This window comes from Chenopodium album, chromosome 2, assembly GCF_948465745.1.
Source record: "Chenopodium album chromosome 2, dcCheAlbu1.1, whole genome shotgun sequence".
Lineage (NCBI taxonomy): Eukaryota > Viridiplantae > Streptophyta > Magnoliopsida > Caryophyllales > Amaranthaceae > Chenopodium > Chenopodium album.
In genome coordinates, this window is record NC_137835.1 from 59,280,810 (window position 1) to 59,300,587 (window position 19,778).

At 36.3% G+C, this 19,778-nt stretch overlaps 1 protein-coding gene across 2 annotated transcripts; it reads right to left on the reverse strand.

Moving 5' to 3' along the window:
* Nucleotides 1-879: 879 nt before the first annotated feature.
* LOC145598985 (uncharacterized) lies at nucleotides 880-19,348 on the reverse strand. 2 transcript variants are annotated; one of them, XM_081655407.1, is made up of 11 exons: nucleotides 18,504-19,348; nucleotides 14,049-14,306; nucleotides 9,849-10,091; nucleotides 9,514-9,663; nucleotides 7,954-9,359; nucleotides 7,201-7,274; nucleotides 7,031-7,112; nucleotides 6,827-6,949; nucleotides 6,630-6,727; nucleotides 1,583-1,734; nucleotides 880-1,254 (listed from the first exon to the last, which is right to left on the reverse strand). In XM_081655407.1, exons 1-11 carry the CDS (start codon nucleotides 18,942-18,944, stop codon nucleotides 1,003-1,005), a joined length of 3,279 nt encoding a protein of 1,092 aa, XP_081511533.1. In that variant the 5' UTR covers nucleotides 18,945-19,348; the 3' UTR covers nucleotides 880-1,002. The 2 variants fall into 2 exon arrangements, with proteins under 2 accessions (XP_081511533.1, XP_081511527.1); XM_081655401.1 differs by having other exon boundaries at nucleotides 1,583-1,740; nucleotides 18,504-19,346.
* Between the last annotated feature and the right edge of the window lie 430 nt (nucleotides 19,349-19,778).

Sequence of the window (19,778 nt, forward strand, 5' to 3'; positions counted from 1 at the left end):
ATAAAAAATCTTACCTCTGAAGTTTCTTCCACGGAGAAGAAAGTTTAGAACCCGCTTCAATGGAGAATTCTGAGTTTAGTGTGTGTGGGAGAGGAGAGAGAAGAAGTGAGTTGAGCAAAATGAGTGGAAGAGAAGGAAAACCGGAAAAGAAGAATAACTGGATTGCTGACTCCCTTAAATGGCTGACTCAGTAGATGAAATTGAAATGAATTAATGTGTATGTCTTATGAATAGCATATTTTATTAACTCTACACCCAAGCCACTATTTATCAGAAATTTGTCTTATTCCCATTTTTTAACTGGTAGAGACTACACATCATGAATAGAAAAAGAGAAGAAGAAGAAGAAGAAGAAAGATATCACCAGGGATCCAAACCAATGTGCTAAAGAAAAAAAGGAGATGAGTATACTAAGGATAGATCTATCTATTATCCGTACTCCTACAGAGTGACTTTACAGGTCTTAAAGAAGCTCTTACCTATTCATCCGTACACTGGCGGGAAGTATACATTTATTCTCTTATTCCCCTTTGAAAGCAATATGTCTCGGGAAAAACAGCCAACCTCAAAACCAAGCATGCTTGGTGGAGGTGGTGGAAAACTCACCTTGTGACTTTGAACCAAGCATGCTTGGTGGAGGTGGTGGGGAACTCACCTTGTGACTTTGAACCAAGCATGCTTGGTAGAGGTGGTGGGGAACTCACCTTGTGACTTTGAACCAAGCATGCTTGGTAGAGGTGGTGGGGAACTTACCTTGTGACTTTGAAATCACAAGTTCGAGCCCCATCACCCACATTTGCTAGCGAATAGGGAATTCCCTTACCTTCTCCCTCTACTCTTTTGTAGCTGGCTACTGACCCTTCTCCTTACCACAAAAAAGAAAATAAAATAAAATAAAATAAAAAAAGTAGCCAGCCTCGGAAATAACTCGCTTTTTCACATAAAAACAAGAAGTCCTAGCGAGACACTGAATTAATGATGAGGGAAAACTTTATGCATAAACTATGAAATGTAGGTTATGGCCAGACTTGATGATGTCATTCCTCTGTGAATTGCCTTTAGCAATGTGACAAACTTGCATAAACTTTCTGCAGAAAACCACTTCAACTTCCATGTCTTGGCTCCTGGAATTATACTTCCATTCTTAAATCCAACTCTCGGTTTCATCATGTCAAGTATAGGTGAAAGACAGGATATTGGGGAGTTTTCTCTAAGAGTCAACATCACAGTCAGGCTCTCTTTGGCTTCAATGACCTGAAAACATCAGGATGTTAATAAGCAAGATCATCATGAACCTAACATAATAGTAAGATAATTGTGCCACTGAAGAAACCCCACATCCCTAACCTGTTACTATACCAAACACCAGTGTAGAGATTGAGAGAGGTGTAAGACAAAGCATTTGCACTACGTAAAAAAAAGATACAAAGGCTCCATCTTAAAAATCCAAATTCAACTAATAGACATTTACTAAATTGGGCTTCCAACCATCAGAATCAAATTAGTCAAAACAATCTCAACGCAAAGTGTTTTCACATCCAGAAACGTAATTTATATAATTTGATAATCACGTATAAATTACCATCTCAGAGACATTAGCAATGGAACAGCAACTATCAAGCAAAAAATAAGAGGTGGCATCTGCATGTGCTGAAAGTGAGCTGAAGTGCAAGATATCCTCAATGCATACAACCAGATGTCCCCCACTCACAAAAAGTGATCTGGATACCCACTCTGCTTCTGCCAACAACAAGAGAAACAGGACTTCAAAGAGAGCAATAGATTTACAGAAAATGGAAAATAGAGACAATGAAATAAGCCTCGGAGTAATTTGAAAATTCTGGACAAAATATGATTAACCCTTTGGAAATTAAAGAAACAGGAAAAAAAGGTAGCTCGTCAAATTTACAGGTTTAAAGCATAAATAAAAAGTTCATAACATGCCAAAAACATATTATGTCCTTAACAATCTTCTTGGCAAGAGGCAGTCTTTTTAAACACTTGCAAAGAAGTTGAACCTCATTGGAACAATAGTTGTAATCTAATTGTCCACAGACTGTCCTATCCTACTCAACCCCAAGGACATTGCGGAAAGAAAAAGATCATTAATGAAAAAGAAAAAAGAAAAGAAATGTAAAATAAAAGAAGAATACAATCACATGGTAGATCGATATTTAAGCAGTACCTGCAAAACAGCCTACTTACTCTCAGCTAGTAGACAGGTTTGGAGAACTTTAAAATTACAGACAATGAATTTGCATACACCGTTAATAACAAAAGAACTCGAAACTACTCCCTCCGTCACATGAAATCATTATCTTTCATATAAAGGTTGTCTTGTAATAAAAAAAAAATAATAATAATAATTAAGTAATTCTATTTAGGAAATAAAATAAAAAAATAAACAACTCTTTTCATTCCATCAAATCAAATCCTTTTGGATTTTTTGTGAGAAACTACCTAATAAAACCCAGATTTTGTGAGAAACTTACCAAATAAAAAAAAATGTTGTAAGATACTACCTAATAAAAGGTTAAATGTTGTAAAATACGACCCACTTCAAACAGCCTCCACCAAGCCAAAACCACCGCCTCTTACCCAAAAATTACCATATCGTAGCCCGAAACTACCCCTACCAACTCGGAATATCCCCCAACCACCTCGAATATAGCCTTACTATCTTGAAAATCAACCCTTGCGGTGGTTTCGGGGGTGTTTTTATGTGGGTCAAAGTCGGAAAATTAGGTCAAAATCTAGTTAGGGTATTAATTTACAATATTTAACCTTTTTTGGTAATTTTTTACAACTTTTTTTTTTATTAGGTAGTTTCTCACAAAATGTGGGTTTTATTAGGTAGTTTCTTCATCTATTTCCCATTCCATCCACTTATGTTAATTACAATATTTATATATATAAGTATTCTAGCAACTAATTCATAACTTTTGCATCCATACCCAATGAGTAAAACATTAAGAGACAAAAAGACTATTTTTTGAAGCATCCATTTAATTCTTATGGTCACCTTAACAACCGGTAATATTTGATGATTTTGAGAATATATTTGAGTGTAATTTAGCAAGAAAAGTAATATTATAATGTCCATAGTAATGTCATGTAATCTCTAAAGTTATATTTTCCATTGTATTTTTCCAATTCACCGGATGCCACACTCCCCATAATGTAATGAACAATAAAAATGATTTAGGAGGAAAATGAGATACTTAGGTGAATTAGCATGATATTGAGCCTTATACATAACATTCTCTTATACAACACAAATTCAATTCCCATTACCTTTTATATACTACTAACAATAGAAGTTGTAAATCCCTTGTAATAGTTTACTTTATCACTTATACTTCCTCTGATTTTTTATAGTTGCAACACTTCTCTTTTCACGCTTACTGATGCATGTTTTCAATCGTTTATATCTTTAGTTACCAATATGTAAAAATTATAAATCTTAGATATTAAAATTGTATAAGTCAAGACGAATCTAACAAGATCCCACATGACTATATTTTTCCTTAAGTATAAATCGTTAAAGCTAGTCAAAGTGAGACACATGAATAGTGTCAAAGTCAAACTGTTGCAACTATAAAAATTGAAAGAAGTACATGTTTTTAATGAGACAAACAATTAGTGATCAAAGATCAAAATTTAACTTATAAGGGCGAAAGTTCCCCATAAAGAACAACTTTGAAAGTAAAACAAGTAACTTCAAATCCTAATGTCTAGTTTTATAATTTCTTTTTCGGAAATTAGACTATCAAGCATCAACCTAAGGACCTTGAATTGTCACCTATATACAATTTTGTTTTCTTGGATGCAGGTCCAAGAAAATCCCCTAAGATGTTGGGATCATTATCACCTTTCAGTGTTTTCACAATGAAAAAAAAGTAATACCTTTCAGTATTTTCATAATGAAAAAAAAAAAGTAATACCTTTTGGTTTTTTCAGAATGAAAAAAAAAAAAAAAAGTAATACCTTTTGGTGTTTTCAGAATGAAAAAAAAGTAATACCTTTCAGTGTTTTCACCAATGTTACAAGGTACGTGGTTCGATTCGAAACATGGTACGGAAACGGATACACGGCACGCTACACATGATGAATCCGGTACGATTGGGTACGAAATAATAATTAATAAAATATAACTGTGATTTTTATTAATAAGATTTTGATTTGGAAAATAATATAAAACGTAGTTGTATCGGTCCTAGCTTGAATTTATGTGGGTTAGTGAATTGCTTAAGAAAATAGAGTACATTATATATACTTGTATAAAAAAAAGCCCAAAGATTTAAGCCCATATGGAATAATACCCTAGCCGCCACACTATGTACTACTGTGTAAATTAGGAGAGAGGAGAGAGAAAAAACTACTCCTAAGATATAAAATCAGAAGAGAGAGAAAATGCATTGGAAATATTGGGAAGAAACCATAGAAAGTTGCACACGAAGAATAACCGCTTAGCTGCTACCAGAGTCGCCTCCTTCAGCGACCCAAGTCGCGTTTGTTCCGCGTTCCGATACGCGCAACTCAGTTCGCGATTCGTGGCTACGTACAGCGAACCTTGTAACACTGGTTTTCACAACGAACAAAAAAAAAAAGCACTCCCTCCGTCCCCAAATCGACCCTTTTGGGTTGATTTCGCGATTATTAAGAAACTTAAATAAAAAGAAATAAAAATATACTGGAAAGATAAATTTAGATGGGGTTTGTAAAAAACTACAGAGATAAAATATTAAATATACATCATAAAAAAAAAAACAAAAAAAAATACGGGGAAGCTAATTTTGCACAAATATTAATGTAAATTGTGGGTATTTTAATGCAAATGGGTCGATCATTTTGAAACTAAAATTAGGCCAAAAGGGTCGAAGTTTTGGGGACGGAGGGAGTAATACCTTTCAGTGTTTTCACAAAAAAGAAGGAAAAAAAAAAAAAAAGAAAAATTTAATAGTACCTTTCATTGTACTGTTGAGGCACAGCCAGGCCATGAACCTTTTGGTGTGAAGGCACAGTGAGCCACACAACTTTATTTTTCCCAGAATTATTCTCTCTTTTATTGAGTGTGCCTTGCTTCAATTATGCAAACAAAAGCGCAAGGAAATTCCTATCACTTTTTAGTGCCTTCAAGCCATGCATTGGCACCTTTCAAAAAGACAATCTGTGGGTAGCAACCTTATCCTATGGGGAGCTGTTTTTATGATATGATGGGATCCAGTGCGACAAAGTCAATTTTTAAGGAAGTAGGTCCTTCATTTTCTTTCTTGTTTAGTCATCACTCCCCAACCTCCTTCCCCTGTTTTATGTCCACTCTTCTACCTTCTCTAACCCTCCCTTTTGCTTAATATGTGAAGAAAAGGGGGCTCCATCAACCAAGGCACAGGTTCTAGATTAGGAATCCAGCTCCAATTATTATTAGCATCCTCAAAAGTTAATTTTGGTTTTAGTTCAAAGTAGGACTATAAGTGATTGCATAATCCTAGAAAATCAAAAAGTATTAGATTTTATAATAAGCAACGCTTAAATAAATGGCAATGTTTGTGGCTTCTGGTTGATTAGAGAGGGAAATGAGGGCAAAATAAAATAAAATAATTGAAAAAATACTAGCTAACTTTTTTTTGTAAAAGGTAATTGGATTAAGGAAGGATATGAACTACTGGGACTTATTATCGAATGAAATTGTAGAATACTCTCCCCTTTTTTTACACAGTTTGACATTCACAATTGCTTACGCACAACTTTAACCATAAATATCGTCGAATTGTCAATCGGCATGTAAAAATTATAAAATCTGATATCTTGAAAGGTAAGGAGAATTTCCCTACCAAGCAGGCAACCTGCATGGGTCAACTCAGCTCGGGTTAGTGGGCTACACTAAGAGTGAAGGGGGAATGGTAAAAATCTAAGGGATGCCCACACTCAAAGTGTCTTGAGTGAGGATTGAGCCCTAACATCAGGGTTGGAAAGTACAATCTTTACCACTAGGCAAAACTTAGCTTTGTAATATATTGTAAGTATATAGTTAGATGAATAAAACAAGAGCTGACTTGACTACTTGTTTCCTTACATATAAATACCATCATTGGTCATAGTGGAATAAGTTAATAGTGAAACTAGGGCAAAGTGTGTAGATTGAAAAAGAACCCCTAATATTTGTAAGGTCTACTACTATTGGAACATCGTCCACTAAGCATATAATGTATAGCTGTGCTCCAGCCCCCCAAAAAAATCAACTCAATAGCTACTATAAGATGAGAATCAATGTATTATAAATTACAAATGCACACCAACTAAATCCTCTTCAAGTAATACTGAAAGAAGGAAATACAAATAATTACATTAATGAAAAAAATGACCACGCTAAGGAATACCAAACAACATTTTCATCAAGTTCAACCCAATAATTCTGCTTTCTACTTAATTTCTTATGTATCAAGAGAAAGTGCAAAATATATTAAATACAGATTTGGATAGTATTAATTCTGATAATTTCATAAGACCTTGAATTAGTTCATATAGAATGTAACCTTGAGTTAGTTCAGATGAAATGTATGAATGTTCTGAAATGTTATGAGAAAAAGATACAGTGAGGGAAAGAAAACAAAAGATATGCCTGTTACCTTTGTGCCAAAAAAGCACCATACAATATTGGTAAATGCTGCTTCCCAAGTTTCCACATATTTGCCTATCAAACAAGTTCATCTGAACCTGATCCAAACTGCCAATGAAGTTTTTAATTGTGATAAGCATTCCTCCTTAAGATCTGTCCAAATACTAAGCTTATTTATAGATAAAAAGCATAGACTAGAACTTTAACCTCTTGACAGAACATCTATTTATTTCTCCTGGTGCAATTAATCCTATCATGAAAAGTAAATGCCTAGTTTTTTCCTTGCATCTTGTAATCAACAGATACGCAGTATCCTCATCAATAAAAATCCTGCAAAAATAAAGAACAATGGCTCTATTAATGAGAAAGAAACACTACAGTGCATAAATAAACAGCTAAGAGGACACTAACCAGAGAGCCAGAAGACCCAACCCAATCGAAACCTCTCTCACGTCTTCAACCTTGTGTGAAGTCAATAGACTCAAGTTATTACCTAAATGAACCCATGTGCGGAACAAAAAAACAGCACATAAGAGATGAGAAAACCATCGAAAAAGAGATCATACCACAGCAAGTCTAACCTGACCCATCATGCATGCCATCAAGAAGAATCACATACAACTTCCATTCACTGCTTAGGACAACAGCTACCTGTCTGCAGTTGTCAATAAAAATTGAAATTGAAAGGTTTAAAATTTTGCAGAATTTCTGAACACTTTGAAGTAAGGGTCAAATTTGTCAACAGAAGACAAAAATATATGACCAAGAAATGAAGAAATTCATGGCTTATAGTATATAACATAAGGGAAAGGAGGAAAACATAAGCAATGAGACCAAAAAAAAAATTGATGATATAATGCAAAGGCAAGTCCTAGAAGAAGAAATAATTGTTAGGTCGAAGGCCCAAACGGCTGATATATTTTGAAGATATCACAAACCACCTCCAAACACATCATGCAGTGCCTTGTTATGGAATCTCATAACAGTTTAGGATCTAGTAAATCCATAAGATTATGTCTTACTGCCATATTTATAGATTCAGACCTAGCCTAGTGTGTAATTCATTACTTGATGTAAAAATATTTCCTAGTGGCAATCACTCAAGTAAAAGGGCCCACAATCTATGTATGCCACATGTCACAATTTAGTGGTAGTTGTATGGTTGGCCCTTAGGGTTTGGGCCCTTCTTCCATTATATCTTACCACAACAAAATAGGGTTAAAGAAAGAGGTTGTAGCTAATACTCTTTCAATGGGATTAGAACAAATAATGGAAAACAAGTATTGAGGCTTGAGTTGTTAAATCTTATATACGGCTATAAATATATATATTACCTTTCGTTCCACATGGGATTCCTCCCAACTACGCCATTGCAGACAATGTACTGCTTGCAAGTCTCGTGAATGGCAGTATCTGCAACAAGTGAATTGAAGTAATTTTCAATATGGTCACCAGTTTTTGAAACTCCATGCTTTGAGTAAGCTAAGACTCCACCACCGTCATCATGTGCAGGTGCCGAGTTCACCTTTCCATCAGCTCTTCCAATGCAATATATATCATTCATAGTTTGGTTCTCTTGCACATCTTTAAGATCAGCTTTGCAGGGACTTATGCTATCCGACAGTGAAACAACTCTTTTTTTTGGTTTCCTTTTAGAGATTTTCTTTTCATAACAATCATTAACTTGCTTATTGGAAGTGATAGCATCTTCATCATTGTTTCCAAGAAGAGGTGCATCACCACAGAAGAACTCTATAGAACTATCAAGTACACCAAGTTTACCAGTGGATTGCTGCGTATGAAGATCAAGTGAGCCCCATCCTGTTCCTACCTCAGGAGCAAACTTCCAATCAATATCTCGAGTCAAACCCTCTTCGCCAGTATATTGGTCACTTTCAGGGTATGGTAGCCCACTTTCAAGTCCATCCTCGTCATCACAGCTGGTATTACTGTCAGAGGAAGCAGCAGATAAGGACTCAGCAGACACCTGTAAAAACTCTTCCTCCAAGTACTGACGGCGATAAAGAATATCCTCCTCATAGTGTGGAGGTGATACTGGGGTTCCAGAGAATGGCGTTAACTCCTTAATACTTTTTATGGCAGTCAACGGTGTACCATTAACACTAGCATTTAACTCTTCGCCATGTACACTGAAACCAGGTGTAACAGAGTTGACATCTGCTCTTTGTAGATAATTTTTCCCCTTAGGCAAATAGAACTTCAGAAGATCTTCATCTAAAGCCCGTGTATTTGCTCGAGGCATTGTTTCCACATATTCAGCAGCAGAATGAAGCCATTGATAGCCATGATTGCCAGCTGAAGAACTAGCAAAGGAGCTATTAGTTTTCTCAGCATTTGTACTCCTATCATCTTCTGAATTTATGATTGTGTCTGATACATATTCCATGTACCTTGAACTTTCTCCAATGTGCCTCCAGCTAGATGTCTCTCTTGAATTGCTGTTAACAAAAGCCAGTGCGGCCTGGCTACTCTTTATTTCATCAACCCAATTCTCAGATTCCTGATCCATCCAATCCTTGAATTCCTCCAACCATAACCTAGAACGTTCTTTTTTCATAAACTCAATTCTGTTAATCAAACTACTTAGTTCACCTTCTTTATCCGAAACATCCTCCTCTCCACCGTGCATATCATTATCACAGGACACTGAATCTTGCTCAGAGAGCATGTTCATCCCAAGCTCTTCATTTTCTATGCATGCAAGGCGAGAGAGCTTCTTCTGCAAACAAAAGCACAACAATTACCACAGAATATTGATCAACAAATATAGCAGACATGTATGGTATTATCCAGTACAAAACAAGCACTACAAGTCCACAAGAAATACAGTAATAAACTATATTCACAATTCCAAGAAGTGTTCAATAGCTTACCCTTTTTCCATCTATGAACCTTTCCACTTCATTGTCTTCCCTTGCAGGAAAGTAAAATCCATAACTTGCAGGCCTTCTGTGCCTCCTAGCAATTATTATATGCCTCTTCAAAAACTCTCTCGTGCTCATTTCTTTGTCGTCTAATTTCACCTGAAAGAATACGATTCATGAAAATTTTAGAAAGCACTACATCATGCTTGGATTTTTGAATTGCTTTATCAATTTCTTTTGCCCTGCCAAACCAATTAAAAAAGAAAAAAGAAAAGAAAAACAAAGCTGAAAAAAAGGGCTAAAAGATGCTCTAACATCCCAAGGAAACAGAAAGCAGAACTCACTTGTTCAGGACGAAGGAAATGGCTGAAAACTTGTGGCCGATACCATCGAGCACAACAGAGAGGATTCCCTTCCAGCCAAATATTTTTTAAAGAAGGAAGGCCTGAAAGGACCTCTAGCTCCACATAGTTAGAGATAATGTTGTACGAGACATCAAGTCCTTCTAAAGATTTCAAATTCTCAATCCCTCGCAAAGTAGTCAATGCATTGCTCCTTAAAACAAGTTTTAATATATGGCATGTAACCTGCATAATACAATTGAAAAAAAAAAATCAAAAGCCAGTTCCTAATGGATTGAGCATTAAAATTGTTTTCCTTGCAATTGCTAGAGCTGTCAATTCGGGTAAACGGGTCGGAATAGAGTCGGGTAAGAGTGGGCCGGGTCGGGTCAATTCGGGTTTATGCCGTAACCTATGCGGGTCGGGTTCAAGGTGGGTCATGCTTGAGTCAGGTTACGTCGGGTCACACATCTTGTCGGGTTTAGGTTGGGTTACATTCGGGTTGGGTGAATAATAGGTCGGGTTTAATTTGGGTTTTCACGGGTCAAAACGAGTTAGGGTAATTCTCGAGTTCGAGTCGGGTTCGGTTCAAGTCAATGATTTGCGGGTTAGAATCAGGTCGGTTCATTCTCGGGTTTGAGTCAGGTTCGGTTCAAGTCAATAATTTGCGGGTTATAATCAAGTTGGGTCATTTCCAAGTCGTGTCATTTCCAAGTCGGGTTCGGTTAAAGTCAATAATTTGCGGATTATAATCAGGACGGGTCATTTCCAAGTCGGGTCATTCTCGGGTTCAAGATGGCTTTGGTTCAAGTCAATAATTTGCGGGTTACAATCAGGTCAGGTCATGTTCGGGTTCAAGTCGGATTTGGTTCAAGTCAATAATTTGCGGGTTATGATCAGGTCATGTATATGTGCTAGGAATAACCAAACATTGATCCTAATCATCAGAAATTTAGCACAATAAGTTCTAATCTTTTGTATCTAAGTTAGTTTATATATATATATATATATATATATATATATATATTAGTCTTTGTGTATCAATTTAATTATATATATCTATTTCCTCATTAAAAAAATAAAAGTTATTATATATGTCTAAGCTCTAAGGGGAAAATGGAAAAACAAAAATATCCTTTGAAAGATTGAGGGAATATCTTCTTTCCTAATCATTAAGAAAATAACTGCATATATAAAATGCACATGCCTTTGTCAATCATTATAGACTAAACTCTAACTAACTATAAATGGATAATTATCATTTTTATATAACAATATATATCCGGCAACATACAAGGAAACTATAGCCTATAATTTAAGAAGATAATTATCTCCTTTGACCATACAACAAATATCTACTATATTTAACTCTTATATTTGGGGATGATGCTTGTTTCTTTTGTTGGCCTGGACCAACTTGGTCTCACTAGACAAAATGCATTGATCAATAATAATAAGGTAGGCTAAATTGAATTTAAGGTGATTTGAAATCGGGTTAGGAACAACTTTGGTTGTATTTAGGTCAGGTAAATTACAAGTCGTGTTGATTTCGGTTGGGATTAGTAACAGATCGAGTTGAATTTTGGGTCGGGTTAATAATAAGTCGGGTAAAATTTAGGTAAGGTCAATAACAAGTCGGGTTGAATTTGGGTCGGGTCATTAACAAGTCGGGTTGATTTTCGGTCGCGTTTGCAACAGTCGGGTTGAATTTCGAGTCGGGTTAGTAACAGGTAAATTCGTGTCGGGTTGAAATTCAGGTCGGGTTAAATTCGGTTTTTGACAGGTTAAAACAAGTTTGGGTCCATTTCGATTCATCGGGGTCGATTCAGGTCAATAATTTACGGGTTACATTCGGGTCATCTCCGGGTCGGTTCATGTTCGGGTTCAGGTCTCAAATACTCGGGTCAGGTTGGTTTCAGGTCGGGTTCGGGTCACCATTTTTTCGGGTTCAGATGGGTTGGTTAATAATCAGGTTCGGGTTGGTATTTCAGGTCGGGTCCGCTTTTGACAGCTTTAGCAATTGCAACACAAGATGTTTACCGAAAATCTTATAGCTATGTTATTGTCCAGCCAAATCAGGGTCATTAAGAATCCAAGTGAAAATTACAAGACAACGTACACTTTCAGAATCACAACCAAGCAAACCAAATTAAAAGACATCACGCAGAAGATGCAAAAAGATTCTCAAGTTCAAAAACAACATCAAAGCTGAATGCAAACTGAAAAGAAACGCTTTGTCATTGGCCTATTGTCAACCAGACCAGATTGAGTGCCATATATAATGCCATGGGCTGGCAGTTCATGTGTTGGAAAGCAAGTTTGGTGTGTTACAAACACACACACACAAAAAAAAGGCATTTCATCGGATTGGGTTGGCTTTTACTAGGTCCATGGGCCACATTATTAGTCCAGGCCCACACACCTTCAGAGCTGGGTTGTTGGTTCAGTACCGGCATGTCACCCATACTCAGTTGACTTGAACTGATTGATCCAGGTTGAACCTTGGCCATCTAGATAACGTGTAAGAAATTCCATTTTGGGCCATCCTTTAAAGATTATCCCATTTCTTTATATAATAACATGTTTCCACCATTTACCCCACTTGCATACACTCGTAAATATGAAACAAATAAATAAATAAAACAAAGATACCCTCATATAGTCATACACTTGCAAAATTTTGGAATCAGCCTTAAACAGCACATTTAGCCTTAGGCACAAATAAATACGGGTGGAGGGAGTAACATCAGTTGCATGAAAACAATTGGACTACAAATCCAACTGAAAGAAGGATTACTAGTTTTAAGTATCAAAATGTAATCTCAAGTCCCTCAAAGGCGTCATAGCAGGTACAAGAAGAAACTAAAGACACAACTTAGTCTAAGTGGGTAAGTTAAGTTGAGACAAATTCTAGAAATTATTGCCATCAATTGTTAGTTTGGACACTAAGTTATTGCCAAATAATCATCTTCTCCTCATACTCACCAACAACAACAAACTTCTGCATTAGGTGATCCCTTCATCCTAGACTTAGATTGAACAAAATAAACAATAATATAATGTGAAGAAGAAGTTGATCGACTATTTACTAGAAAAATGGCAATGATGAAGGATAGTCAAGCTTTAAAGCGAGCATTCAAGAGTCTTTGATTCTATTCCAACTAACAATCTAAAAGCTAGCAGATATAGTATATTAATATATATTCTAATACCAATATTACTCAGATCACTGCTGCAAAATACTAATATATTAAGATTAACACAGAGAAAGTTAAAGAATAAGACAACAGAAGCAATGATTAGGTTACAGTTAACAACCAGTGAAAGCATAATGAGCTAAAAGGTGCTGCAATGGCTCATTCCTTAGAATAAAACCACACATGCAAACACATTCCTTAGAAACTTAGGGCCAAACACAATAAGCGCAGAAAGACAGTTTCCAATTCTATTGGGATGCTTCTTTTAACTCAGAGATTCTACGAGCAATTCTGTTGTGATATATAATCATGAAAAGTGGATAAGAATCTCACTTTTCTAATTTGAATTAGCTTATACTATACATTGATTATATAGATGAAGGAAGAAACTCGAAATTCAGTCTCACCACATATCTAGCAAAAAGTGGTTAAGTCTTTAACGAATCAGAGCTAGCCACCTGTGTCTTATACAAACAAAAGCGAGCAGAGAAAAGGACAGGGTCTGAGACCTCTGACCACTATCTCAAGCAAGGTGGTGAGGCACAACCACACCTAGCAACAGTAACTTAAGGCTGCAGCCACTAGTTGGCATATTAGGATAATGACAAAGGGGCAGTAAAGTTAGTAATTGAAGCCGTACTATTTAGCTAAGTAGTATAAATAGGTAGAGAGTGGTAGAAGGAAGATTAGGCAGAATTTTGTTAGGGAAACCTAGAGAGAGTCATGGCCTAAAGCCATTTTGGAGAGTTCTGAGCTAAACTCACTATAGAAGATTGATAGCCTTAAGCTATTAAACCTATTCCTTGTAAACCTTTTGCCATTTTCAATCAATATTCAAGCACTAATCTTTAATTACTAGCAATATTAAATTAGAATTATACACCAGAAAATCAGACATTACAGTATCTTCAAGGTGAAGGAAATGATATGGACGGTTTAGAAATTGGAAAAAGAAAACTATCTGGAGTTTCAATTATATTCAAGCCATTCTACCAACTAGACTTACCTCACTAAAAGATGCGACTGATCGAAGTTGATTAAATCCCAGATCCAGGTGCGTTAATCTTGTGCACTTTCGTAAATTATCAACTTTTGCAAACTTGTTTCGGCTAAGATCAATAGTTTCAACAGCTGGAAGAAGTTGCAGTGACTCATCCATAAGAATCAAACCATTACATGCACAAGATACAAAAGATAACCGAATCCATTGGGGTGATTCTTTAATGTCAGCAATTCTACTTGCAAATACATGACGTAATGCATCCTGAAATTCAACAGAGAAGAAATTGGATCACTCTGTATGACCATCAGAGCACCAGCAAATCTTGCAGATAAAAAATGGACATGGAGGAGAGGCAAAATCAGACAAAATCCATAGAAAAGATTATTAACTTAGTAAAGACAACTAAGAGAAGAAAAAAAAAGGATACTTGATTAGGTAAATCATAGGAGGGTATCATAATACATATTGTCATAATGAATATTGAGCATAAATTTCAGTATGGAATTTTATACATGAATATCCAAGGTAATGCATTTTATTAACAAACGTGTACTTCTCTTCAATGATTATCAAAATCACTCAAAGGCAAGTTTCTAACAGGTGATGGTGACCGATAATCAAGAAAAATTAAAAATAAAAAACGCCTAGTGGTAAATGCATGGAAATAAAACTCGGCCGTCCCGTTATGAAACAGGTGTTTTGCAATAGGTTTAACATAGACCGAACAGAAAAACCCCGTTTTATAACAGCAAGTCAGAAATCGCACCCAATGAGGTGCATTTCCCGTTCTATACATTGGGATTTTTTTTTTATCTCATATAGTATATTTATAATAGTTTTGGCTAGAATATGGTCTAATTACTACCTCTAGTTCATTTTAGTCACAACAAAGGACAATTTTACGCAAACCTAGGCAAAAAATTGAAAGCATGATTATGAAAAATAAGGGTACATGCTTAACAATTAATCCAGCCAAAAAAAAAAAAAAAAAAAAAAAAAAAAAAAAAAAAAAAACCTTAACTAAATTATAATAGTAACCCACCACCACCACCACTATTGACACCACCAAGCATCACCCAAACCACCCACCACCACCACCCAGCATCACCGAAACTACCCAGTACCGAACCTAACACCGCCAACGCACCACCACTACCCCACGCACCCAGCAACTCGTCGTCCCACCACCACCACCCCACGCACCAGCCACCCACGAACCCAGCCACTACCACAAACCCAGCCACTAGTCCACTACCACGACCCCACCACCACCACGGCACCACCCCATGCACCCAGCCGATTTCAAACCCACGAAATCAATTACCACGAAATCAACCCAGAAAACCCACGAAATCAACCTAGAAAACCCACGAAATCAACCTAGAAAACCCACAAAATCAACCCAGCCGCCGATTTCAAACCCACGAAATCAATTACCACGAAATCAACCCAGAAAACCAAACTCACAAACCACTATCGCCGCCGATCTACAACCCCCGATCTGCCGATTTCAAACCCACAAATCAAACCCATAAACCAAACCGCCGATCTGAAACCACGAATCAAACCCACAAAACCAAACCCACGCCGCCGCCGATCTACAACCCCCGCCGCTCGTAACACCATGGAACCACCATGAAAATGTGGTTGGAGGAGGAGAGAGAATATTCAATGGGAGGAGAGTTTAATTAATAAAGATTGGGGTTTAATTTAATGAAATCAGATTTGTAATTTAATAAGGGTGTTTAAGAAAAAAAGTAAGGGTATATATGTCATTTTACAGGCTAAAAGTTACCAAATATGGAAAAAAAAAATTTGTTGCAAGTAATTTGAACCACCCCAAAATGGAAATTGTTGCGACTAAATTGAACCGGAGGTAGTACAAAGAAATAAGTATACAAGCTAAACTTTTTACTTATGAAATTTTTTCTTAAGAAAAAAACATGCCGCGTAACCCATGATCCATCTAACCATTAACAGCCTATCTCATGACAATGCAACCGTTTCCGCTGTTTTTTTCCCATAAATAGATGCATTAACTTGTAACATTACTTACCAAGCAAATTATTGAAAACCCCTAAATTTTTAACCTTATACTCTCTCTCTCTCTCTCTCTCTGGACTGTGAGCTACTCATGAACATTTTTCCAGCTTAACAACTGACATTATCTTTTTTCTCCCAATTTTTTTGTCTTTCCAAGTCCCACTATCTTTAAAATAATGAGATGTGACAACAAATTTTCCAGATAGTGTAATGTTATGAACTAATCTTTTCCAATTGAAATAAAAATTTAAAAAAAAAAAAAAAAAAAAAAAGCTACAATAACGCATGACGCTGCAAGGCTTACCTATTTTATATACAAACAAAAAAAGTCAGGTGGGATCTCGCTAGATTTGTCTTGGTGTATATTTCCAAAATATTATCTTTTTATTAATAATCAAATATACCAATGTTTGAAGCTATGAATTGGCAAGCATGAAGAGAAAAGTGTTTCATCAAAAACTACAGATGAAGTATCAAACAAGACATTTTAGAGAAAAGGTAAGAGTTAGTGAGTTGTAATGAGGAAAAATAATATCAGAGGACAACAATAATAAACATATCCATGATATATAGTGAAGAGAATATAAAGGAAAATTATTAAAAGAGCCAATAACATTGTCATTGGATCCTATGGGTCACAACTCAGGCTAATAAAAAAACAAACTTAAGTCACTTGCACGTTTGGATGTAGTGTGCTTGCTCCTAATCACAACGCCGGTATAAGCAGGGGTGAGCAGAAAATCCAGGTACCCGGTTTTGGACAGGAACCGGAACCGGTTTGAACCCGGCGGGTCTAGACCCAGAACTAGTCCACCGGGTCCGGTGGGTCCGGTTCCAAAAATCAAGACCCGGTTCCTATCGGTTCCGGGACCAGGTCCCAAATATTTGGACCCAATTCTAACTTTTTTTTTTATGTTTTTATACAGCTCATATCCCATTTACATATGTAATATTAGTAGGCCCAACAACCCATTTACATATAAACTCTCCTACCCTTTCTAAACTAACCCTAAAAAAATCATCAACCTCCCGCATTCATTCTAACGCCTCATTCACTCTCAACTTCTCCTTTTTCATCTCTTCTTTTCCTTCCATCTTCACCTCTCTAATAATTATAAGATATTTGTATATTGTTTTCTTTCCATTTGATGTTGTAACTCAAGAATTTCTTAGCTTTTCCAATTAAAACATTTTTTCTTGTTATTGATGCCAATTCAAAGGGAAAGGAGCTTTTATTTTGGAGTATCAATTTATAAAATAAATTGTCTACTTGTGTATTTTATTTTGTACTAGAAATTTGTAATTATTTACTAAATTTTGATATGTCGATGTATTTTTTTTTTTTTAAACCGTGTTGATGTGTTATTTGAATCTGTTATACAGTATTTAGATACTTTATTTTTTTTAGTTATTATATTGAAAAATTACCCTAATTAAATTAAGAATTATCAAGTTAGATTTTTTTAACCGAAAACCGGTTCCTACCGGATCCGGGACCAGTTCCAGATTTATTGGACCCACTTAGGACCGGTTCCAATACCAACCGGGTCCGGTTCCGGGTCCTTTGTTTTTGACCGGGTACCCGGTTGTGCTCACCCCTAGGTATAAGGGTTAAGTGTCACCCTCAAGGCCGCCTTATGAGGAGGATCCACTCATTGGGTTCGTGCTTCATCAAAATACCATGTTTTGTTTTCTAAGTTTTGCATTAAAAATTTAAATTTCACTAGATTGTTTTTTTTTGTAAAGAACCTAGGAGGCTAGAATTTGTTTATTTTTGGTGTCTTAGACATGTGTTAGAATTTGTTAAGAGTCCTTAAGTTAGGTTTGTTGGTTTTTGACCTGGATTTGGTTTAGTTAATCCTAAACTAAATAGGTTACTTGCAAGATTAGGTTACTTGCAAGGCAAGGTCAATTAGGCAGGTTAGGTTAGGGCTAGTCCTAATATTATTAGGAATCATAATTAGGATGGCTAAGACCTCTACATAAAAATGATTGAGTGTGTAACTTTGACACACAGTTCAGCATTAAGCTCATCAAGGTGTTTCACTACTATATTCTTGTGAATCAAACTGTGAAGGGAATTTCCTATGTAAGAAAGTTGCAACAAATTTCATATTGAACTCGAAAGTCTGACCCAATCTAGCTCAAGACAGTAAATACTAAGATTGGTAGCACTTGGTCCTAGCAAACATTTTCATTTATATCTGACCCAATAGAGCCACCCCTTTAACAGCATTCCACAAATAGAACATTAAATTGAAGTAAATCATTTTGAATCCACGATTCTAATCGAAAACTCGACTCTCCATGATCACTAAACATTCATTAACACCTATAAAAAAAATGCTAAATTAAAGCTAAATAAAAATTTCATAATTCTAGAGTTAAATTGAAATTGAGTTGAAACAGACTTACAGTAGAATTATGACAAATAAGTTTCTCCAAAGTATGTCTCAACTCAAGCAAGCCTTTAGCAGCAGAAGTAGAAAGATCACAACCACGGAGCTCCAAAACCTTCAATCTTCCGAAAGCAAGCAGCGACAAAGGCGTCGGATCCCTGGAAGGAGGAGGCAATACAGAAACAATCTTCAACGACGAAAGACGACACAAAATCTTACGGAGCTGCTCCAGAGCCCGGTGATCACCGAGATCGGATACGTAAGCGCGAAGATAATCGACGGGAGCTCCAGCAATCAATCCCTCAAGTTCGCTAAGTGCTTCCAATCTGGATTGAACATAGTGAAGACCTACTGGATTCAGCTTCAAAATTAGGGTTCCATCGATTAATCCGCCTGCATTTTTTGCCACGAATTTGACTAGGGATTCAAGGTAACGATCACCAGTCACAATCTCCATTGATTCAAGAACAATTTTTAGGATTTGAAGGTTAAAATTTAGGGTTGATGCATGATTATTAGCAAGAATTTGGAATTCCGAAAGAAGTAGGAATGAATTTCAGAAATGAAAGAGTGAGAATTCAGAAGAATATAGGAAGAGGAGAAAATGATACTAAATTTTAAACAAGGAATTGGAGAAACCCGGGGCAAATGTTTGTTGTATCTCGTAGCTCCGTAAAAGTCGCAAAAGGAAATCGGTTCCTCGACTTCGAGGGTGGAAAATCGTTGTTACCGGTGGTAGGACCCCTATTCCAATGACCCTGACTAGTTTGTATCCCTGTCGTACTGTGTTAATCGTGATGGGGGAGGAAACATACAAGTTTATCACGAGTGATATCCCAAAGAGCTAGTCCCGATTAATACTCCCTCCGTTTCTTATTGAAATTCCTCAATTTTTAACTCGCAAAAAAATAGTCTCACTCGATAAAGTCCATTTTTTTTTTTTCATTAATAATAAGCCATACGGCACTTACATAAGAAATTGTAATCGAACAATACAAAGACAAAAGAACCAATTACAAATTCGACATATATTAAACTACAATTGCACGCGCAAAATGACTTCCTGAAATACCCTTGGCTCATATAACGATGTCCTATGCAGCCTCTTGCAAGGGGGTCTGGCAATATGTTGTAGTTTTTGACTCGAACCTTCATTGGCTCAGAAACCCGTACTCCTCGACTTGAAATCAAAATTGGTGTCGTACACTTCACCACTGACAAGACAATCTCCGATTCAAGCACGGATATCGGCATGGAAGCATAACCCTTTAGCCCAAACCAACAGAAGATC